This window comes from Armigeres subalbatus, chromosome 3, assembly GCF_024139115.2.
Source record: "Armigeres subalbatus isolate Guangzhou_Male chromosome 3, GZ_Asu_2, whole genome shotgun sequence".
NCBI lineage: Eukaryota > Metazoa > Arthropoda > Insecta > Diptera > Culicidae > Armigeres > Armigeres subalbatus.
In genome coordinates this window covers 281,789,570-281,815,163 of record NC_085141.1, presented here as the reverse complement: position 1 = coordinate 281,815,163, position 25,594 = coordinate 281,789,570, and the positions used below count along the sequence as shown (strand labels likewise).

The window sequence follows — 25,594 nt, the reverse complement described above, 5'->3', positions numbered from 1 at the left end:
CTGTGATTTTTTTTAAATTTCTTCAAAAATTCCTTAAGTGAATCCTCCGTGAGTTCAAAAGAAAATCATTCCAGGATGTACGAAAGTTCCACCTGTAATTATTCTCCTTGCGGAAATTCGTCAGTAAACTTCTTTGGAAATTAAGAGGTAGGGCAAATTTTCATATTAAAATAAATGCAGTTTGAGTTTTTTGCTGGAAATAAACATTATTATGAAGCTTCTTGTGGTTTTAAAATAATAAATATAATAATGGGGCCCTCCTTAGCCGTGCGGTAAGACGCGCAGCTTCAAAGCAAGACCATGCTGAGGGTGGCTGGGTTCGATTCCCGGTGCCGGTCTAGGCAATTTTCGGATTGGAAATTGTCTCGACTCCCCTGGGCATAAAAGTATCATCGTGATATACTCATGATATACGAATGCAAAAATGCTGCCTTGGCTTAGAAACCTCGCAGTTAATAACTGTGGAAGCGCTTAATGAACACTAAGCTGCGAGGCGGCTCTGTCCCAGTGGTGGGGATGTAATGCCAATAAGAAGAAGAAGAAGAAGAATGTCTCTTTAAATGGGCCACCCGTGCGGTAAGATGCGCTGGCTACAAAGCAAGACCATGCTGAAGACAGTTTGTCTTGGTGCAGTGATCACCACGTCACTATCCAAGCCGTTCTTGGGTGGACGTTAGGCAGAATGACAGCGATTTCAACAATGCTTGTTCTCACATATGGCCCTCTGCTAATCTTCAGTTTCTATTCATTTTACACTTGCCGCTCGCTTGCGGTGTCAAGCGAATCTGTATCTTCATTTCTTTCATCTACTCGCTTTTGCTTTGAGTAGTACAATTATTATCACCGAGAGAAGCCAATAAATTATTTTGGTAAAGACACTCGGTGATCAAAACGATCCTAATACGCAGTACCGTCCAGTCTACTGTAATCTGCCGTATTTTATCAGCCTGCCGATTTCTGCATTTGTGTACACTTGGTACAACTCGTAACTCATGCATCATTTTCTACCACGTCGCCAAGTATTGAGCGCAGTATTTTCCGCTCAAACACTCCGATAATTCGATATTCTGCTTCTTTTAACGTCCATGCTTTAAAGCGACTGGACGAATCAACGATGCGCAAGGAGCTAGTTTTGTCTGTTTCTGTAGGCTGCGAGATTTTAGCTGGCTAGCTAGCGTAGAAATTCTTACTTGCAGCCGGCAACACGTATTTTTACCTCGCGGCAAACGTCATTATCACATGTAACGAGTGTTCCACGATATATGAATTTATCGACAACCAATATCGTTTGAACTGTCACGATCTCTGCCAGCCACCAGGTACTTAGTTCTGACAGAGTTTATGGTTCGTCCTAATCTTTCAGTTCCCCTTTTAAAAGGCACGAAAGCCTCTTCCACCTTCCAGAGTTATGTCGAATAGCAGATTAGAGAGCGCATCGCCCTGCTTCAATCCATTTAACGTCACAGATTAATCGGATGTCTCACCGGATATTCGACGCTCAATTTGGATGCACCCATCGTCGACGAATCAGCCTAATAAGATTTGCCGGAAAGCCATGTTCCATCATTATATGCCACAGTTCGTTTTGTTTCACTGAGTGATGTGTCCGCATATTGTATTCCCGGCATTTATCAAGGATTTGTCATAGAGTAAACATCTGGTCCGTTGTTGATCGCCCTTCTTGAAAACCCCAATTTGATATTCGTTGTCAAAGATACTGAGTTATAACTCGATAATTATCATAATCGAGTTTCTGTTATTTCTTGTAAATAGTACATACAAGGGTTAGACAAAAAGGTTAAGATAGGCAAAATTTTGTCGAAGTTCAAATCAGCATAACTTTGCATAGAATGATCCGATTTTGATGAAGTCCGGGACCTTCGGACGCGTAAACTCTTCTAGTATACTGTCCCCATGCAAAACCTAAGATTGGTCCTTGGTCACCGGAGATGTTCCGGGTTTTCCGAGGATATGTTAAAAATGCATTTTTTTTCTGCTTGTCGTTTTATCTGACGTTTACTGCCATCATGTTTTATACTCTCCCTGGAAACTAGAACTAATAAAGCTGACCAATGCTGGCTGCAGATCGAAAATTCGTTTGGTATACGCAAAGATATGGCCATTTTCGTAAAATCGGTACGGGATTGGCCATACACCCTGACCAAATGTCACTTTCGCAGAACACCCGGAACCTGTTACAAATTGGCCAGAGAGTCTTACAGTCACCATAATGTATCTTTAATAAAGATCCTATATTCATCGTCTTGGGAAAACATGAATTTTGACACCCATATATGCATAGTTCCAGACGGTGCCAAAACCGGCCCCTCCTGGAAGGCCCTTGGAACCTGCTATAAGGGTGGCAGTGGACACTATCATTCTGGAAATGTTTCTGTAATCATCGTCTCGCAAAGCCATGAAGATAGATACCCATATTTGCATTATTCCAATCTGTTATCATTTCTTCATGTTACCGGAACCGTGTTATGGAAATGGCCTCATGTTACGGAAATGGCCATATCTCTGCGTAGTTTTGATGGAATGTCGATCTACAGCCACCACTGGTCGGCATATAAGTTCTAGTTTTTAGAGAAAGCATAAAACATGATGAAAGTAAACGTCACATAAAATGACAAGCAGTTGATAAAATGCATCTTGAACATACCTTTGGTAAACCCGAAACATCTACGGTGGCCAAGGACCAATCTTAGGTTTTGCAGGGTGGCAGTATACTAGAAAAGCGTCCGATTCTGATGGTCCTGATTTTATCAAAATCGGATTATTGTACGCAAAGTTATGATGATTTGAATTTCGACATAATTTTACCTATCTCAACCTTTTTGTCTAACCCCTGTATGAGGCCATCAAGCCAGTTCGAATGCATTTCTTCTCAAATAATTTGTACAACACTAACGAAAAACATCGCTCACGGTACACAAGAACCACAGACAAACAGACGTAACACTTCCCATTTCAACATCGTTCACGTGTTCAACGGTTGATTTGAAATACATCTGTGCTACGCGATTGTGGCAAGAGAGGCGCTAGTGTTCAATCGCTTTGACATTTGATTAGTGTATATGCTGCTGAATGTTTTCTGTGTTGATGACGATGATGATGATAATTGATATAGATGTATGCGTTAGGAGCAAACGTCAAATGGGAAATAATCATGGCCGACTCTGTGTCTCGCGATTTTGATAACAGATGGCAGTAGTGTTTTCTGAAAAGCGGGTGACGATATTTTTTCGAACAGTTTGTATGAAGAGTTACGTCTGTTTGTCTGTGCAAGGACGTTCCAGGAACGTGCGCGTGCTGACCTTTTTTTAAGTTTTTATTAAAGTGTTTTTAATAATCATTAGGCTCATCACTGGCGTGCTGACGGACCCTATGGACTTCAAAAGTACTTTGCAAGTAGATAGAACACGGAATGGTCGAGGAATGATTCAGCTACTGAAATTCCTTGAGCGGTACCTACGGAGCTGACAAGTAGAAAATTTCGCAACGCAAATAACGCCTACTGTGTAAAGTAAATGGAACTTTCATGTTTTCTTGCGGAAAAATATTCCTTTCCAGTCTTCACGAAAACATGAACCGCATTCAAACAAGTGCAGTTTTCCCGTGTGCATGTTTGTACTCAAACATGCATACTAGATCCAAACCAAGTTCTAAACCGAACCAAAATCACACCCAGTTTAAACACGAGTGTGCGCCCAAGTTCAAACACACGGGTTTGAACGTGGAAGTTTAAACATCAGTTTACACACAGCACGCTGTTCATCTGTTCATGTTGGTCAATGAATCGCCTACTTTGAGTGTGATTACAGCGGCACACTAGGAGTTAACTTTCGGAAATCAGTATGGCGAAAGGCATTTATTCATTTATTTAGTCTGCATCTAAACAGATAACACTGAATCAACAATTTGACGCCACAATACAAGGTTCGAGGCCGCATCTCGCCATCCTCGAATACGCCCCTCGCTCGCCAAGTCGTTTTGCACCTGGTCTGCCCATCTCGCTCGCTGCCCTCCACGCCGCCGTCTCGTACCTGCCGGATTGGAAGCGACGTATTTCACGACTAACATTGTTATCAGCCGTTAGCAAGGATCCGATGTAGACGAATTCCTCGACCACCTCGAAGGTATCCCCGTCTATCGTAACACTGCTTCACAGGCGGGCCTTCCTCGGTTCCGCCCACAAGCATGTACTTTGTCTTTGACGCATTCACCACCAGTCCAACTTTTGTTGCTTCACGTTTCAGGCGGGTGTACAGTTCTGCCACCTTTGCAAATGTTCGGCCGACAATGTCCATGTCATCCGCGAAACAAATAAATTGACTGGATCTGTTGAAAATCGTACCCCGGCTGTTACACCCGGCTCCCCGCATGACACCTTCTAGCGCAATGTTGAACAACAGGCACGAAAGTCCATCACCTTGTCTTAGTCCTCGACGCGATTCGAACGAACTGGAGTGTTCGCCCGAAATCTTCACACAGTTTTGCACACCATCCACCGTTGCTTTGATCAGTCTGGTAAGCTTCCCAGGGAAGCTGTTCTCGTCCATAATTTTCTCGATGTGGTCTATACTGTCGTATGTCGCCTTGAAATCAACGAACATATGGTGAGTTGGAACCTGGTATTCACGGCATTTTGGAAGGATTTGCCGTACAGTAAAGATCTGGTTCGTTGTCGAGCGGCCGTCAACGAAGCCGGCTTGATAACTTCCTACGAACTCATTCACTAATGGTGACAGACGACGGAAGATGATCTGGGATATCACTTTGTAGGCGGCATTAAGGATGGTGATCGCTCGAAAGTTCTCACACTCCAGCTTGTCGTCTTTCTTGTAGATGGGGCATATAACCCCTTCCTTCCACTCCTTCGGTAACTGTTCAGTTTCCCAGATTCTGACTATCAATTTGTGCAGGCAAGTGGCTAGCTTTTCCTGGCCCATCTTAATGAGCTCAGCTCCGATACTATCCTTACCAGCTGCTTTATTGGTCTTTAGCTGTTAGATAGCATCCTTAACTTCCCTCAAGGTGGGGGCTGGTTGGCTTCCATCGTCAGCTGAACTGACGTAGTCATCTCCTCCACTGCCTTGACTTTCACTGCCTGTATTCAAATGTTCCTCGTAGTGCTGCTTCCACCTTTCGATCACCACACGTTCGTCCGTCAAGATGCTCCCATCCTTATCCCGGCACATTTCGGCTCGTGGCACGAAGCCTTTGCGGGATGCGTTGAGCTTCTGATAGAACTTGCTTGTTTCTTGAGAACGGCACAGCTGTTCCATCTCCCCGCACTCCGCTTCTTCCACGCGGCGTTTCTTCTCCTGAAAAGGGCGGGTCTGCTGTCTCCGCTTCCGTCTATAACGTTCCACGTTCTGTCGGGTACCTTGCTGCAGCGCGGCAGAATCTGTCTGCACTCTTCGTCGAACCAATCGTTCCGTCGACTTCGTCCCATATACCCGACGGTGCTCTCCACTGCGTCGTTAATGGCTGCTTTAACTGAATTCCAGCAGTCCTCAAGAGGGGTTCCATCGAGCTCACCCTCTTCCTGCAACGCTGCCTCGAGATACTGCGCGTATGCAGTGGCAACATCAGGTTGCTTCAGTCGCTCTAGGTTGTACCGCGGCGGTCGTCGGTACCGAACATTGTTGATGACGGATAGTTTTGAGCGCAGTTTAACCATCACCAGATAGTGGTCAGAGTCGATGTTAGCGCCACGATATGTCCTGACGTCGATAATGTCGGAGAAGTGCCGTCCATCAATCAGAACGTGGTCGATTTGTGATTCTGTCTGCAGTGGTGATCTCTAGGTGTGCCGATACGGGAGGCTGTGTTGGAAGTAGGTGCTGCGAATGGCCATACTCTTGAAGGCGGCGAAATCAATTAGTCGTAGGCCGTTTTCGTTCATCAGCCGGTGGACGCTAAACTTCCCAATAGTCGGTCTAAACTCCTCCTCTTGGCCAACCTAAGCGTTCAAATCTCCTATGATGATTTTGACGTCGTGGCGTGGGCAGCTGACGAAAGGCATCTAAGGTTTAATATCTCGAAAATAATCACCCTTATTGAGAAAAATATTTGGTAGGCGTAATAACGTTCCTACATAACTGGTACCAAATAGATTTTCGTGAAAAGTTCTTGCTGTTGTGATGTCTTTCGCCATACAAACTTCAGTGCTGGCTATTTTTACATATACGTTAGCACCCGAATACGGCAGCGGCGGGTAGGAAACCAACCACTGTATGTGATTCATTGGTTTGTCTTCTTGAGTAGAGGTGATGGCCTAGTGGTAACTCGTTTGGCGTTCACTCAGGACACTAGGGTTGAATCCTTTTCTTTGGATTTTTTTTAGAAATAGCACATGAATGGCTTCAGTTTTATAAATGGCACTTTTCACCCCTTGTTGGGTGATGGAATAGCTGTATAATATACTTAACCACATACCCACAGTTTGCGCTTGGTCCGATATTAACTCACCATATAACGATCATTTGTCTAACGGGTGGCCACTACAAAACGGGAATTTCAATACCTACTTTAATATATAATAACATCAAAGCTTTCAGAGAAATATTTCTTTATGTGAATAAATCCTTAAAATATTCAGAAAATTATCGCCCACACACTTTTATTTCAACATGTTTAGTTGTTTAAGCATGCCGTCAAATAGGAAGTACTGCGCCACGCATTGTAGAATTATTTCAAGCGAACATAGATCGTGGGAAAAGTACACGGTGGACAATTTTAAACGTGAAAATGTTTCGAATAGTGTTTAAGGAATTTTTGTCTACTCAGCTTCATTATGTACAAAGATGAATGGAAGGCCAAATAAATGAATAGAATAGCCAATAGAATCAGAAGCATCATCCGGAAACGGCAGCCGTCCAGCGGTCATGTGATACCTGCCAGATTAAACTACGCCGCACGGCGGACCATATGCTATTATTCAATAATCTAAGTTTAAAGACTAAGGCCAACTCTTTCCAGCTATTTAGTGGCTTCCCGCAATATTTGAAAAAAAAAAAATCACTAGCGCAATAATACTTTGGTTTTAGAGAATAGAGGGAATGATACATTAACATTTATTCTTTACAGCTGTGCGATAAAACCGTAGTCCCCAACGGAAAAAAAGAGAAAAAGAAGAGTTTTTATCATAGTTTGTCAGTGGGCTGTTTCTACGCTTGCTTTATTTGTTTTTGCACTTGATCAGGATGCGATAAACTTTTCTTGTGGCTTGCAATTATTGTGTAAAATGCATGCTTCTGTTCAACATCTATCATAATTAATTGCAATCTGTTACAGCGACGCCGAGAAAGCAGAACATGCAATTGGTTTCGTAGCGATGGACAAGTTTTTTTCCCTCTTTATTAACGTGATTTTTTTATTGTAAATAAGTTCATCACCTCATGGACAAGTCGATGATAAGAGTAATGAGGCGAAAAGAAAATTCATTAGCGAACGGATCTGTGTGTTGAGGATACGTGAATTTTTTTTCAATTAAAGCCTAATCTACATCTACGCACCGACAAACGATAAATTCGACGACTTGAAAGACACGTGTTATGAATGTCTTAATAGAGTCTATGAGAGAGTACCCAAAGCAAGACAATGACAACAAGATATTTATTATGGAAAATCAAAATGGCGTACCTAATCCGAATATAAGCTATAACGCTCAGGTAAGTAGAGAGCAATTTTTCCGTCCCGTTATCAGTAGGCAGAGTTGGCACACCGCTACTAATTACAACGGCCTATACGACTGGTAAATTTTGCTGCAGCCAGAGAGATGGTCATTGCTAGCACGTACTTTGCATTTGCGCGAAATAATATCCTATAAAGTAAACCTGGAGATACCCAAATGGTGAAACTTGAAAATAGATAAGACCATGGGCGGAATTTTTCTGATGTTATCAATGTGCGGACATTCAGAGGTCCAGAACACAACCTCGTTGTCAATAAAATTAGAGTACGGTTGTCAACTGTATCGAACGGAAGATCAGAAGCTCGACGAACGGATAAGTGCAATCAACGTTAGCGACAACATCAACGATCTATGGATGTCAATCCATGGATCGGTGAGCACAACAGCACGGGAAGTGATAGGCACTGCGCAGATGCGACCTAGGGCGGGTTGGTTAGATGTGGAGTGTCAGAGATTGACAGACGAGAAGAACGTTGCAAGAAGCCGGATATTGGTTCAATTGAGATCGGTACAAGCAAGCTGGAGCAGCCGAAAAGCGAATCCTCCGATGGAAGAAAAAACAATATGAAGAATAAGTGATTACTGAGGCGCAGAAGAAAAAGGTAGCAGAACGATATGCGGAAGTTTTATGGCGTCAAAGGCGTGCGAAGATAGAAATTTGCTGTCAGATAAACCCGAAGTGGCTGTCAGGTGAAAGGGACACTTCCGGACTTTGTTGAACGGTGGATGTGACGGTACATCAGTGAACAGAATAAACATTACCAATAATGTGGCGTTAAGGTGAAGGTGGGTTGAGTACCAAAACAAAGCTTTGAAAGTATTGGTACTATACAAACTGTCATATACTGTAGTAGTATTTGTGTCGTATTTATGAAAAAACAAAGAATATTAGTAGGGTGGTTCAAAAAACGACCCAGCTCCACCACGCACACTTGATTCCGTCCTATGCTCCGACTGTCTTCCAAAAGTCGATTTGAACAAAAACTGATTGAGAAGAAGCCGGTTCAAGTTTGTATGAAAACTATTATGGGAAACTAAACCTTTCATTACACTGGCTACAGCGCCTCCCCTCCAAACGATGGCGAAAAGAGAACCCACATAGCTGAAAGCAACATTCCAGAGACTGGATCGGTGAGCACAACAGCCCGGGAAGTGATAGGCACTGTGCAAAGGCGACGTAGGACGGGTTGGTTAGATGTGGAGTGTCAGAGACTGACAGACGAGAAGAAGGTTGCAAGAAGCCGTTCAATTGAGATCGGTACATGCAAGCTGGAGCAGCCGAAAAGCGAATCCTCCGATGGAAGAAAAAACAATATGACGAATAAGTGATTACTGAGGCGCAGAAGAAAAAAGTAGCAGAACGATATGCGGAAGTTTTATGGCGTCAAAGGCGTGCGAAGATAGAAATTTGCTGTCAGATAAACCCGAAGTGGTTGTCAGGTGAAAGGGACACTTCCGGACTTTGTTGAACGGTGGATGTGACGGTACATCAGTGAACAGAATAAACATTACCAATAATGTGGCATTAATTGTGGCGATAATTTGGCATAACGCCATTTGGCATAATTGTTGCAGTTCAACAACAAAGGAGAAATGTTATCAAAATTCAACTGACCATAATTCTGGAAATATAAACCGATTTTTTTTGGTTCTACCAGGATTCGACGGGAAAACTCATCTACAGTCAAACCTACATGAGTCGATATGAAAGGGACTGTCGACTCATAGAGAAATAGAGATGTTGAAAATTGAAAATATTCTTGGAAAGCTGTTTGAAGGAAACACCACAGTAACCCAGAAATTATTTTTTAATATAGGGCACTGCACGGAAACATCTCTTTCTCTTTCCTTCTTCATGAAATTTGACGTTTAATGGCCTGGGTTCGGCATGGTGGCTACAAAGCAAGACCATGCTGAGGGTGGCTGGGTTCGATTCCCGGTGCCGGTCTAGGCAATTTTTGGATTGAAAATTGTCTCGACTTTCCTGGGCATAAAAGTATCATCGTGCTAGCCTCATGATATACGAATGCAAAAATGGTAACCTGGCTTAGAAACCTCGCAGTTAATAACTATTGAAATGCTTAATGAACACTAAGCTAAGAGGCGGCTCTGTCCCAGTGTGGGGATGTAATGCCAATGAAGAAGAAGAAGTTTGCTTCCATGACTCGATATCGAGTTACAGAACATCGACTCATGGAGTTTTTTTTTGTAAAACAAGTCAAACTCTTTTTCAGAGAGCTTTTTTGACACAGATCGGTCACTAAACACCTGAGATATGGCTGTTTCCGTGAAATTCGTGAAATGGGTTTTCAGCGTAGTGACCATAGTTGCCTACCTTTAAAGAAGGAAGCACATCCACCATGGCCTTATTGCGGACAAATGCGTACTTTCAAATAAGGAATCACTTTCACGCTGACTTATATTTATTACTAGTTGACCCGGCAGACGTTGTCCTGCATAGTAGGCGAGAATGTGCGTTCCGAACTGCCCATGCAAAGTTCGCATAGGAATCACAATTTTAGTTTTTCACGATTTGCTCAACTTTACTCGTAATTTTCGCATTAGGAAATATCATATAAACCCGTCGGAAACTATAACGAATGTTTCTACTGAAGAAATGAAAAAAATCCATCTAGCCGTTTTCGAGTTATGCGGATACGAACACAGACCATTTCATTTTTATATATAAGAAGAAGATATATGTTATGTTGATAATATGGGAAAACGAGGAATTGCCTGCTAGCTGGTTGGACGGCCTCATTTACCCACTCTTGAAGAAAGGGCACATACTCTCCAAAAGGGTTTGGATCCGTTGAACAGAATATGGGACATAATCTTGTACGCATGTATTAGAGAGGGGCGTCATGGTCATTTTTTCAAATCAAAGGTTTTTCGATACTACTCGGGGTCCCAAACAACTGTCCAGAATTTGAGCCCGATAGGTTGCTTCCTCGATTTCGCATCGCGTTTGAAGTTTGTATGGAAATTAGTATGGGAAAACATAAAATTTTGCATTTTTACTTCTAGTGGTTTCAGTTTATCGTAAACCAAGTGACACATTGTGTTAAAGTATAACCCGAAGGATGCCGAAAAACTTTGCTGAAGAAGGTTCGTTGCTGGAATGTAGGTACGTTTCTGGAACGTCTACAAAACATGTTATAACGGTTCGAAGATTGCTTGTTCAAATCATTTAACTTAACTTTAACTTAAATTTTATATCAAAATTATTGATCTTATAGGGCTGGGATGTAAATTGGCCATACAGCCATACAGGTTTTGCCCACAAACAACTGTAGATTGCCCGGTAGTGCTGGCAGAAACATTAATTTGTTTCCATATGGTTCGAACAATCAATCTTCGAACCGTTAAAACATTTTTTGTAGACGTTCCAGACACGTACCTTCTTTAGCAAAGTGTTTCAGCATCTTTCAGCCTATATGGTAACGTGATGAGTCACGTGATTGACAATACATTGAAGCCGTTTGGAGCAGAAATGCAAAAAGAACGTTTTCCCATATTAATTTCCATATAAATTTTAAACGCAGTGTGGAAAGCGGGGACGCAACCAATCGAGCCCATCTTTTGCACAGTCAATTGGGATCCCAGAACGATTCAGAAAAAGCATGATTTCACTTGATTGGATGAAATTGAAATTTGCGTTTTTCCATACCGCCAAGCTACCAATTACTGAATATGATGTACAAAATAAAGTCCCGTATACTGTTCAACGGATCGACACCGCTTGAAGAGTCCTTTGTCAGCGAATTACATGGCAGGCTTTCGTTAAAAACATTTGACGAATTGGTGTACCTTAGAGCTCTAGTGATGTGTGATAACGATGCTACCCACGAGGTGAAAAGGCGTATTGCAGCTACGAATGGGGCTTATTACGCAACCATCGTTAGTCCCGTAGTCTGCGAACGATAGACGAAATCAGACCTGTATAAATACTATTCTGATTCTTCCGGTGGCTTTATACAGCCATGAAACATGGACTTGAAGGCGGCTGATCGGAGCGCTTTCGGAATATTTACGTGTAGGGTGCTGCGGACAATACTCTGCGGAAAACAGAAGAACGGCATCTGGGCTTGATACGTTGTTTGTTTGTCGGAAGTGTGTCAAGCGAAAATAAATGACATTCAGTAGAAAGCCAGAAGAGGCCGTAGGCTTCGTGACGATTGGCTAAGGATCAAATCCAGTGGAGAAGCAAACTTCATTCGGCGTAGACTCATCGGGGAGCAGTTATAGTATCATTAACAATTGAGAACAACTTCTTCATACACTAATGCAGTCCCAAGGTTGTTGGCTGCTGTCGGTAGATATAAAATTGAGATATCTTCTGATACCTTTTTCCGATAATATCTTGTTTACTGGTATACGTAAGTACACGAGAAGCATTTTACCATGATCGTTTCTATTAATATTATAAATCACTTGAATTACTGCTAATATGTCATTGAAAAACAAAAACATCGATTAAACTTTCCATAAAGTGAAGCACACCAAAGTGCTTGCCTGTAATAAAAAACAACAAAACTATTTGTTTCAATATAATGTATCACATACCACCGGTTACATTTAAACAGTGGCTTGGGTTGAATCACAACTTCCACATCACTAGTTCAAAGCTTTTCAATGCCTGTCATAGCATGAATATGTACCTATATTGTATACACTATTGCCACGAAGTTGACAATATTTGTCACCCGGACCTAGATACGGACCGAGGATCGAAATCGTCGCCTCCGTATTGGCAAACCTAAGCCTGTGCTCGCAATGCTAGCAGAGAGACGTCGACCATCGGTTAAATGTGAAAACCGCTTATTCTGTCTGAAGATGGCAACTCCAAAATATTTTAGAAATCTTCTCATGCTTTTGCTGTGTACCCCAAAATCGCTTTCGTTATAACTACACTCAGCTTGACACATCACAAATATATCTTCGCTTCCCGGGCACTATGGATTTAAGTAATCAATTCATCAAGTATTATCGTCGCCCAAATGCCTCACTCATTTTCACTATGTTTTAATTTTTCAAAAGCAAAAAGTAAGACACTTCAATTACCCGAAAACAGGAGCTCTGGCAACATTTCCGATACAATCATCGGGTTGGAATTTCTGGCAGAAGACGGCTTTGCACTAAAACCGGGCGATGCATTAACCCGAACAACTTGCAGCAAATTGTCTAACTATCAGTGCACCACTAAATAACTATCGATTCTTTACTTGTCGAGTGCACATTTCCATACTATGTAGGCACCACGGACACGTTACACCTGATCCGCGTGCTATTTTCGTACAACCGAATATTTCTGATCGGGCGACTACCATAAAAGGCAATCGCTATATTTGCGCTGAAAATGGTTTAGTGGTGCCTCCTTGGGGACGGACACCGACCGCTGCCGCAGTGACTTGCGCTACTATCGTCGAGGTTGTCTTTTTGCGGACTTAAACACGTCGCGACGTGCCGCGAGTTGAGCTAAGACTAGATCTAGTAGAAAATCATGTCGAAAATACGGATTCAAAAGGGAATCAAAACACACTTTCCTTCCGTCGCCTGCTGCATCTGCTTCTGCTCTCCATTGATCCTACACTGACCCACACTTGGTTCCGGTGAGGGGTGGAATGGGTGCAGCGAGGAAATCTCCTACCGGGTGGTGGTAGTGGGTGGGATACCAGCTCGCATTTCTCTCTTTTTCGTCTGCAGGAGGTCGTAATCCGGCACTACTACAGTAGGCACTATATGGGAGTATCGCAGCAATGATATTTACTCACTCATTCAGTTTTTCCGAGCCGGTGGGCGATGACGAAAAGCTTGCGCGGCGCAATCCCACTGCGCAACGAAACGCATGATGAGCCCACCGGCTGTGTTGCTTGTTTATCGTGTACCATGCGCTTCCATCGAGCTGCTGTGTTTTGGGGCGGTGTGGGTTTACAGTGAAGATGAAACAATTTGCGATAGATACGTGAATTAGAATAATTAAGCGAAGTAGATTGACCAATAGAGAAATTGGCACATAGCGCGGTGGCATCATGCTACGTGGTGTAACAACGAGGCGACAACCGTCCTCTACAGCATTTCAGGATCGCTTGTCAAGCATGTCAACATTCTTATTTTTGTAATTATTTGACTACCTTCCATATCATAAAACCTCCAATACACCATGTCAAGAATTACAATTTGTCAAGTTTGCTTTTCCTCGTTCTAGCTAGGTGACGATTCGAAGCCGTTTTCCCTGCCATAAACTAGAGCAAGCCGGTCGCTCTCACTCTCGGTCGCGCACAATTTCTCTTCTATTTGGTAATATTTACATCTCCCACATGGCGTCTCACACCCACTACGCCGGAGCATCCTACGTTTTGGCGACTAGGTCGCGAGACCGTAGGTAAGCTATGCGAACATCATCTCGCTTCAAATGGACATATAAAGCGATGTTCGTGAGTTTTCCCCGAATGTTATTTTTTCTTCAATCGGTAAAATCTTTCGCAATGCATTCGTGTCTTTTTCGGCAGGACTGTGGCAACATTGTAGCAACACTGGTGTCTCCCACTAGCAGAAGCATAAAATTGGCTTGAGCTTCAGCTTAGCTTAAGCAATGAGAAAAAGAGAAGAGAGAACGGACAACAAGTGGGAAATCTCGTATCAACAATTGAAATCGAACAATAGAAACATAGTTTTGGAAAGTTTTACTATAATAAAATGTTGCTTCTGTAAGCATGAAGAGAATCCTTACTAAACAAATGTTTCCATGGGGATTTGAATGCTCTGTGCGTTATCCGAATTAATCCGTTAAGGGCTGGTATAACTATGGCAAGAAAAATTTTACTTCGTAATTCCCTATATTGATTTGATTTCATGAAAAATAATCTCATGAAAATATATGTAGTATCACTAAAGCTAGAGCAAAATATAAATTTTTCAACTTAACCATCCCACACAATTTGTCATCCACGCACGCCACTCGTGGAGACGATTCCTACAAGCATGAAACAGTAGAATACGATTGACGGGGCGCCTGGCGTACGATTTTAATCTCTAAAGGTATCAATGCTGGTTGGCTTTCTTTCAGGAGAGGGAAAAAACTTGGGTCCGTTTCTTTCGGGTTGGATCGGTCCGGTCCGATTTAGCCTTGTCGTACTCGCACTGCAAACGGCTCTACTGCCTGGGGTATTCACACGAAAATAAACCAGAAATGAAATTCGGTGTTGCTGATTCTGTTTGGCCGGTTGAATTTTGCGTAAAAATAGACTAACTCGGAATCTCGAGTGAGCAGACAAACACACATATGTATTAACATCGGCCGCTATGTCGTTCAGTATGCACAGCGAGGTCTCAGATGTGAATCGCCTTTTCAACAAACCCGGGACTTCTGATTGCGAGCTATTTTTGCGAGCGATTCCACTATATTTGGTGCTAGCGTTTTTTGACTGCAAGAACTTCTATTTTTGAATAGGATCAAATAATGCGATGTTTATATTCAAATCTGAAATTTAATGTTGAAATGACTACGAATGCGTTTCGCTTACTAGACTTATGTGGAGGCAGTTGAATTCAAAAAATTACTAGACATTGCGTACCATCGAAAGCTCACGTACCTGAATCATAAAATTGAGCCTGGTCCTTATGATTATTAATCCCTGCACTCCTAACATCACCTGCTCAAAATTGCATCGAATTCGACTCATTTTCTTTGAAAATTATAATCAAAATAAACATACACTTTATTAAAACGTCGACAACAAATATCAGACGGGTTATTTTGTCCAAAAACGGTACGGTGTACTGGAAGACATAGGAAATCTGTATGGCGGGTTGATTTCACAGAAACGTTGATGTTGACATTACTCAGCTGCGTCGGACAGTCAATGTTGTGGGACAGGATATCGAACACGAGGATTCTCTTGCTAGCCTGAGATGACAAATGAATCAATCCACAGCGATGCTCATATTGAGGAAGGCGGCGGGGCCATTCCACGGTAGTCGACGAAGCGTAAATCGAATTTCGTTGAATTCGCTTGATCCAATTACTCTGCACTGCAGTAGAGAGTATCCAAGCAATATATATCTTCAAACTCTTGAGCGTTTCGTTTTATAAATCCAAGCATTGCATACGCCTTGGCGGTTGTTGTAGTTATGTGTAAATTGAAGATGAGCCTGGAATCTAGCTGGACGACAAGGTCCTTGACGATGTTGACTCTTGTGATACTGGCGGAGAGCTGCTGTCATCGCATTTCGCTCAAGCTATTTGGAGCCACACATTTTGGCGATCCTGCCAGGTTATCTTTTGAATCCTGACGCTTATTTCAAAAGGTGAGTTGAATTCAAGTGGTTAATGTGCTAATTAAAATATTGGATGGATTACAAAAAATCACAAGGCAAGGGGGTTTGTATTGCAACAATGCGCGTCTGGAAAATGGATTGTATTTAAGCAAATCACAAAGTGCGTCTCGAAGAACGCTGGAAAATGGATTGTTGTTTGGAAAGCTTCAGCATACACGAGACAACCAGATGAGCTTGTTCTAACGGAATCTTGGATATATGGAAAACTATCGAATCCTACAAAAGGGGTGTTTCAGAGGCAAAATATATTATCTTGAAGTTTATTTTGGAATTCTTTGACATAGTATTCATAGCGGAACTACCTGTTGGATCAGATATCCGAAATTCATGAAGTTAAAATGTACGCCGACGATTTGAGAATATTTCGAATTATTCGGACACTGTCCGACTGTCTTGCGTTGCAACAAGATCTAGATGTCATAGCCAACTGGTGTTGTAAATGGGATGGAGATAAACGCGTCCAAATGCAATTCAATAAGTTTTACCAAACGCAGATAAACTTTCGTTACTCGGCATGCGGAAACGAACTAAAAAGTGTGAGCTCCTTAAAAGACCTGGGAGATACGTTTGACCGCAAGCTGAACTTTAATGAGCATATTGCAACGACTACTGCCAAGGCTTTCGCCGTACTAGACTCCATGCGCCGGAACGCTGCTGATTTTGATGACGTTTACTCCCTGAAAAGCCTGTATTGCTGCCTCGTGCGAAGCATACTCGAATATGCTGTGCAGGTGTGGGCGCCCTTTCACGAAATCCAGATTACGCGAATCGAAAGGGTCCAACGCAGTTTTGTTCGTTTTGCCCTCAGGCGATTGCCGTGGAATAATCCTTTGAGATTACCGAACTGATTCGACTCGAAACCCTTCGACAACGACGCGACGTGGAGATTTGCAGAGGGTTTTTGCATTTGAAATTATAAACAACCACGTGGACTGCCCTGAGCTCTTGCAGCAAGTTAACTTTTATGTTCCAGCCCGTCGCTCCGGCCAACGTCAGCTCTTCCAGTCTGTCCGACACTCCACAATGTTTGGGCAAAATCACCCGCTTGAACGTTGCTTCAACCTACTCAACGACATTGATTGGTTCGATTTTAATTGTAGCAGAACGATATTCAAAAATAGATTAAGGCAAATTTTACGTTAGCATATAAGTTTTAAACCAGTCTGTATATTTTTGAGGTTATGGCTTTCAGTCTTCTTATGCTCAAAAACGGGTTTTACGCTTTTATAAAAACGTAAACCCCGTTTTTGAGCATAAGAAGACTGAAAGCCATAGCCTGAAATATCACCATCATAGTCGATCTCTCCTAGCCAGTCTGTACAGTTAACACTGAAGATGAGGATAAATAAATAAATTTGCAAAGCAATTACTTAGTTACAATTAGTTCGGAATTGTTGGCTAATAGTTAACATAAGTATGATATCTCAGCTAAATTCTAGATAAATATCATTTTCTAGGCGGTTGTTCGGAAGTTCAACCTTGATATGTCGAAGGTCAACTTACTATACATGAGGCTGAAAGTTGGATTAAATGAACGGAATTTGATGTTAATATTATTGCTGGAATCTATAATGTTTCTTGAGAGATCAATATCGTAACACTAGGTATCAATTTAATTCAATCTTTGAACGATACAGTCTATTGACTTCCATATCGCTGTTTTGCGAATGAAAATCATGGTGTCAGGACAGGTTTATATTGGAGCACAGCTTTTAAGGAATTAATCTGTTTTTCAAATGCAACATGCTCAATGTTCATCTTAGTCTCGAGCAAATATCTTTGAAAAAATAGTTGCATCCCATGCAAGAGGATTTTTTTGTCTCTTTTATGAGAGAAGAAGGAGAATGTGGGGTTTGAGTATGTTACCATCAACGTGTGATTATCCATTAACACATCAGCGTGTCAATCGGTGAGCAGCAAGCCATGCCTCGCCCTCTTCTTGTCAGATCTCGGTGGCGTGCACACGCACTGACGGAGAGCTGCTCTGCCCATGATTTCATAGTTGACGTAACAACCAGCACCATCGATGTTGGGAAAACGCATTTTTATTAATTTTACACAAATCATCATATCAATCAACAAAATAGATGAACTAATCTTCTAAATGGACAATATTAGTAGTTATTTGAAGGCCGCGGGGAATTAATTATTATTCCTTTGATTGAAGTGGTCAAAATATGCATACGACAGTTTATGCGATCAAACAATCTTTTTGTGAAATGTTTGTTCCCATGACATGGCGTAAAAACCAGGCTACTACGTGTGGTTATATAGCGCTAAAGAATAATTGTAGTTAGTTCCAACGATTTATTGATCACTTGTCATAAGACGAGTTTGTACAATTCCAATAAATTCTACCACTTAATTGTACCTTGACCGATACGTATTTCGACCTCAAAGTAAGGTCGTCTTCAGTGTCTCGTACTTGACTCGAGTCGACTTAAGTAGAGTCAATTACGAGACACTGAAGACGACCTTACTGTTGAGGTCGAAATACGTATCCGTCAAGGTACAATTAAGTGGTGGAATTGAATGGGATAGTACAAACTTGTCTTATGACAAATGAAGACATTCCACTAAAAAGCTCAAAATAATTTTCTTAAGATTTATTGATTGAAGAAAGGAAATCTTTTGAAAAGTTCAAGTTTCCGGGAAAGGTTTTTCGGATAGCTCTTTCCGTGAAAATTGTATTGGCCAAAGTTCTCGTTCCAACCAAATTTAAAGCAAAAATGGTTCCAATCCCTATTTTAAAATACCCGAGTAGACGAGGATTAGAAGTAAATCAATCGTGATTAGATTGCAAAATGAGATATGGGTCTGATTTATATGTAGGATATAAAAGCACAAAATATCAGACGACAATATATAAATTTGCTCTGAAATATCATGAGGTTATCAGTTAATGGTATTTGGAAGAAGTGATTAATATCTCGAACTATCTTGATATTTAAATAACACTTCGGTGCGTTTTTTTGTTGATATTTTTGCCTGCTCTTTTGAATCTTACATCAAAGTCCATATCATGTTTTATAATTCAGTTCTGTCCGGGTAAGGTAATGAAAAACATGAATAAGAATTGCATTGCAATTGTTAAAACTAAAATAACAGCCGTGGAATCTATTAGGATCCTTCCCGGTAAATGTGCTCAAAATATACATACCAATATTATCAAGCTGTAACGAAAATATCCATAAATTACTACACTTTAGAGGAGGAATAGGGATTCAGATAAGTGTGATCCCATACACAATGTACAATTTCTTCTTGTTGTTGTCGTGGGCTCCAGGTCGTGTTTCAACGTGGGTTTAGAAAATGAGCACCGTTTGGAGTTTAATCACTCAAGCACCTTCTTGTAGTGAAACCTCTCCACGATCATTAACTCCACACCTTCGACAAACTCCTCCCTGTGATCAGTCTCCAAAGGTCGGGGCGCAATTCCGTCAGATCACCCTTCACAAAAACGGAAGGGCACTTCTCCTTCCACTAGAGTGTGCACTCGGGTGTTTTATCTGGAAACAGTGGCTGCTACTTATTTCTCTTCTTGTTTTATCCTAGCAGATTTCCCATAACAGAACTGGGCAATGAACACAACAACATCAACGATGACGCGATAAACAAATGGAGTGTTGCCGAGTATTGGCCACAGAGTATGCTTAGATTTGGAGGGCAATTCTGTTTAGTGTAATTTGACTGATCAGGTTGAAATGTTTCATTCAGTACGCTGTGAATTTGTTTGTAAATAATGTTAATAAATTAAAATGTGTCTTTTATAAACGTCTGATGATGGTCAGTAAACCGTGACGCGTCACGAAAAATTCTGCTGTCTGCTGTCTATGTGCGTCATTACCGAGAAAAACCAATCTGATGGAAGCTTCTAAAAAAAGTGTGACACAAATAGCTAATCACTGCGTTACATAATTATTGGATTTTCATTCTTCTTTTATATTATACTTCCTTTTGAATGATCGCGATTGTCTTAATTTTTTGAATTTTGGCCACAATATTTAGCAAACAAACATTATTTTATTGATTCAAAATAATGTAAACATTTATCTCCAGAGCTACACCTCGATGGATGAAAGCTTATTTTGTCGGATTATACCGTGGATTTCACAAGAAATGCTTGCTTTAGCAGGAACTTGCTTATTAATTTTTTATTACAAAATCAGTTACGCCCAAATCATAAAGTTGTCCTGAAATACGACAAAGTAAAACTAAAACCTATGTTGTGCCTAATTGGTGAATTGTGAATGTCGAAAAAATATGAGACAGGTTTTTGCTCCATATTGCAGGAGGTAATGGAGGTACGTCAACTTATGCGATCAAATGACCATATTTTCAAAAACAATTATCGCCATAACTCGAATGTTTCCGAACAAAACATGAATATTTTTTCATGGAGCACATGTATAATCGTACGAAGAATCCATATCCGCAAAAAAGTGTGTTTTGGTCATTTTGGCTTATACGTCAACTAGGTGATCATGGGCAGTGCTGTCATCGCATTTCGGTCCAGCCATTTGGAGCCACACATTCTCGATCTACAATTCTACCAAGAATGACACCACTCGAAAGAATTTCAAGTCATCAGTGAACATCGCTTCCGAGGATTTAATTGTGGTGCAGATATTATTCACAAAAAGCACGAATATGAGTGGACCTAAATGACTTCCTTGAGGAACGCCGGAAGATATAGTGAAAGAGTCCGAGCAGGTTCCGTTAATGCACACGTACGCTTTACGCTCTGTGAGGTAGGAATATATCCAACGAGTCAGCCAGGTGGGTAGACCCATTCTGTCCAATTTATCAACGGTCAATAAATGCGGCACTCGATCAAGTGAAGTCAATATAGATAGCGTCGACTTGCTCCCCATTCTCGAGGGCATTGACTAATGTGACTAATATGATGTATATTCGGGTAAAGCGCGTCGAAGACCAGGCTCTCGAAAACTTTTGAAAAGCAATTTAGGATCGATATACTCCGATAGTTTTCTACATTGTGATTGCTACCAGATTTGGGCAGAGGGGTGCTAGCAGTGCTTTTCCATATACTCGGGAACGTACCTTCCGACATTGAATGAGGCTCCACGCATGGAAATGGGACCGCTCAGCGAGGCAGCACAGTTTAAAATTTAAAAAAAACGGTGAAAGTCGATCAGGTCCGATGCTTTCAGAGTAGTCCATCTGTTGAAGCTTTCTCAGCACATCATCTATCGAAAAACTGAATAGCGTAACGTTGAGGTCATAACGCGTCAAACTGTCCAAATACGCTTCAGACGAAGGTGATCGGTTTTCACTAACCACGCTCCGAAAGAAGGACGAGAAAAAATTTGCTGAATCGAGTGACTTTTCAGCTGTAACTCCATTGTAGCAGACACGCTGAGGAATTCCATTCATCTGCTTCCGACTTCAAACAAATGACGAAAAAGAGTTTGGATTGATGTTCCTTAATGTTCTCCTCGGTTCGACGAATATAGCAGCTAAAGCATTGCGAGGGCAAAAAGTTATATTCGCCCTATAAGTCACGTAGCTCAACTTTTTGCTGTTCCGATTTCGACCGAAAATATCGTTTCCGAACATTGGAACAGCATCATGAAGAATCGAGTATACACTTTGAAAGAAGATGTTGACGGCTTAGCAGAAATAGAATTTCCCAAGGAAATTCCGAAGAAACTTCCAAAGAATTTCCCAAGGAACTCCGAAGAATTTCCCAAGAAAATTCCGAAGAATTTTCCAGGCAAATTCCAAAGAATTTCCCAAGAAAATTCCGAAGAATTTCCCAAGGAAATACCGAAGAATTTCCCAAAGAAATCCCGTAGAATTTCCCAAGGAAATTCCGAAGAATTTCTCAAGGAAATTCCGAAGAATTTCCCAAGGAAATGCCGAAGAATTTCCCAAGGAAATGCCGAAGAATTTCCCAAGGAAATGCCGAAGAATTTCCCAAGGAAATGCCGAAGAATTTCCAACGAAATCCCAAAAAATTCCCAAGGAAATTCCGAAGAATTTCCAAGGAAATTCCGAAGAATTTCCCAAGGAAATTCCGAAGAATTTCGAAATTCGAAAAATTGAGAAATTCGAAGAATTTCCCAAGGAAATTCCGAAGAATTTCCCAAGGAAATTCGAAGAATTTCCCAAGGAAATTCTGAAGAATTTCCCAAGGAAATTCGAAGAATTTCCCAAGAAATTCCGAAGAATTTCCCAAGGAAATTCCGAAGAATTTCCCAAGAAATCTGAAGAATTTCCCAAGGAAATTCGAAGAATTTCCCAAGGAAATTCCGAAGAATTTCCCAAGGAAATTCCGAAGAATTTCCCATGAAATTCCGAAGAATTTCCCAAGGAAATTCCGAAGAATTTCCCAAGGAAATTCGAAGAATTTCCCAAGGAAATTCCGAAGAATTTCCCAAGGAAATTCGAAGAATTTCAAGGAAATTCCGAAGAATTTCAAGGAAATTCGAAGAATTTCCCAAGGAAATTCCGAAGAATTTCCCAAGGAAATTCCGAAGAATTTCCCAAGGAAATTCCGAAGAATTTCCCAAGGAAATTCCGAAGAATTTCCCAAGGAAATTCCGAAGAATTTCCCAAGGAAATTCGAAGAATTTCCCAAGGAAATTCCGAAGAATTTCCCATGAAATTCCGAAGAATTTCAAGGAAATTCGAAGAATTTCCCAAGGAAATTCGAAGAATTTCCCAAGGAAATTCCGAAGAATTTCAAAAAATCGAAGAATTTCCCAAGGAAATTCGAAGAATTTCCCAAGGAAATTCGAAGAATTTCCCAAGGAAATTCCGAAGAATTTCCAAGGAAATTCGAAGAATTTCCCAAGGAAATTCCGAAGAATTTCCCAAGGAAATTCCGAAGAATTTCCCAAGGAAATTCGAAGAATTTCCAAGGAAATTCCGAAGAATTTCCCAAGGAAATTCGAAGAATTTCCCAAGGAAATTCGAAGAATTTCCCAAGGAAATTCCGAAGAATTTCCCAAGGAAATTCGAAGAATTTCCCAAGGAAATTCGAAGAATTTCCCAAGGAAATTCCGAAGAATTTCCCAAGGAAATTCCGAAGAATGTCCCAAGGAAATTCGAAGAATTTCCCAAGGAAATTCCGAAGAATTTCCCAAGGAAATTCGAAGTATTTCCCAAGGAAATTCGAAGAATTTCCAAGGAAATTCGAAGAATTTCTCATGGAAATTCCGAAGAATTTCAAGGAAATTCGAAGAAATTCCAAGGGAATTCCAAAGAATTTTCCATGAATATTCCGAAGAATTTGCCAAGGAAATTCCGAAGAATTTTTCAAGGAAACTCCGAAGAATTTCTTGAGGAAATTCCGAAGAATTTCCCAAGGAAATGCCGAAGAATTTCCCAAGGAAATACCGAAGAATTTCCCAAGGAAATTCCGAAGAATTTCCCAAGAAAATTCTGAAGAATTTCCCAAGGAAATTCCGAAGAATTTCCCAAGGAAATTCCGAAGAATTTCCCAAGGAAATGCCGAAGAATTTCCCAAGGAAGTTCTGAAGAATTTCCCAAGGAAATTCCGAAGAATTTCCCAAGGAAATGCCGAAGAATTTCCCAAGGAAATACCGAAGAATTTCCCAAGGAAATTCCGAAGAATTTCCCAAGGAAATTCCGAAGAATTTCCCAAGGAAATTCCGAAGAAATTCCGAAGGAAATTCCGAAGAATTTCCCAAGGAAATTCCGAAGAATTTCCCAAGAAAATTCCGAAGAATTTCCCAAGGAAATTTCGAAGAATTTACCAAGGAAATTCCGAAGAATTTCCCAAGGAAATTCCGAAGAATTTCTCAAGGAAATTCCGAAGAATTTCCCAAGGAAATGCCGAAGAATTTCCCAAGGAAATGCCGAAGAATTTCCCAAGGAAATGCCGAAGAAATTCCCAAGGAAATACCGAAGAATTTCCCAAGGAAATTCCGAAGAATTTCCCATAGAAATTCCGAAGAATTTCCCAAGGAAATTCCGAAGAATTTCCCAAGGAAATTCCGAAGAATTTCCCAAGGAAATTCCGAAGAATTTCCCAAGGAAATGCCGAAGAATTTCCCAAGGAAATGCCGAAGAATTTCCCAAGGAAATGCCGAAGAATTTCCCAAGGAAATGCCGAAGAATTTCCCAAGGAAATTCCGAAGAATTTCCCAAGGAAATTCCGAAGAATTTCCCATAGAAATTCCGAAGAATTTCCCAAGGAAATTCCGAAGAATTTCCCAAGGAAATTCCGAAGAATTTCCCAAGGAAATTCCGAAGAATTTCCCAAGGAAATGCCGAAGAATTTCCCAAGGAAATTCCGAAGAATTTCCCAAGGAAATTCCGAAGAATTTCCCAAGGAAATTCCGAAGAATTTCCCATAGAAATTCCGAAGAATTTCTCAAGGAAATTCCGAAGAATTTCCCAAGGAAATTCCGAAGAAATTCCGAAGGAAATTCCGAAGAATTTCCCAAGGAAATTCCGAAGAATTTCCCAAGAAAATTCCGAAGAATTTCCCAAGGAAATTTTGAAGAATATTTTACAAGGAAACTCCGAAAAATTTCCCAAGGAAATTCCAAAGAATTTCTCAAGGAAATTCCGAAGAATTTCTCAAGAAAATTCCGAAGAATTTCCCAAGGAAATTTCGAAGAATTTCCCGAGGAAATTCCGAAGAATTTCCCAAGGAAATTCCGAAGAATTTCCCAAGGAAATTCCGAAGAATTTCCCAAGGAAATTCCGAAGAATTTCCCAAGGAAATTCCGAAGAATTTCCCAAGGAAATTCCGAAGAATTTCCCAAGGAAATTCCGAAGAATTTCCCAAGGAAATTCCGAAGAATGTCCCAAGGAAATTCCGAAGAATTTCCCAAGGAAATTCCGAAGAATTTCCCAAGGAAATTCCGAAGTATTTCCCAAGGAAATTCCGAAGAATTTCTCTAGGAAATTCCGAAGAATTTCTCATGGAAATTCCGAAGAATTTCCCAAGGAAATTCCGAAGAATTTCCCAAGGAAATTCCGAAGAATTTTCCAAGGAAATTCCGAAGAATTTTCCAAGGAAATTCCGAAGAATTTTCCAAGGAAATTCCGAAGAATTTTCCAAGGAAATTCCGAAGAATTTCCCAAGGAAATTCCGAAGAATTTCCCAAGGAAATTCCGAAGAATTTCCCAAGGAAATTCCGAAGAATTTCCCAAGGAAATTCCGAAGAATTTCCCAAGGAAATTCCGAAGAATTTCCCAAGGAAATTCCGAAGAATTTCCCAAGGAAATTCCGAAGAATTTCCCAAGGAAGTTCTGAAGAATTTCCCAAGGAAATTCCGAAGAATTTCCCAAGGAAATTCCGAAGAATTTCCCAAGGAAATACCGAAGAATTTCCCAAGGAAATTCCGAAGAATTTCCCAAGGAAATTCCGAAGAATTTCCCAAGGAAATACCGAAGAATTTCCCAAGGAAATTCCGAAGAATTTCCCAAGGAAATTCCGAAGAATTTCCCAAGTAAATTTCGAAGAATTTCCCGAGGAAATTCCGAAGAATTTCCCGAGGAAATTCCGAAGAATTTCCCAAGGAAATTCCGAAGAATTTCCCAAGGAAA

General features: G+C 41.0%; 1 protein-coding gene across 3 annotated transcripts in view; it reads right to left on the bottom strand.

The window, feature by feature from the left end:
• LOC134224646 (uncharacterized) overlaps positions 1–25,594 on the bottom strand; it is a 60,558-nt gene that overhangs the window by 15,105 nt on the left and 19,859 nt on the right. The window contains exon 1 of one of the 3 annotated variants that reach the window (XM_062704110.1): positions 12,770–13,224. The exons of 1 other annotated variant lie outside the window; for it this stretch is intronic. In XM_062704110.1, the coding sequence (XP_062560094.1) occupies positions 12,770–12,809 (40 nt within the window). In that variant the 5' untranslated portion in view covers positions 12,810–13,224. Of the gene's footprint in view, positions 1–12,769; positions 13,225–25,594 lie in introns of those variants that run through there. One more of the 3 variants, XM_062704113.1, reaches the window with a different exon arrangement.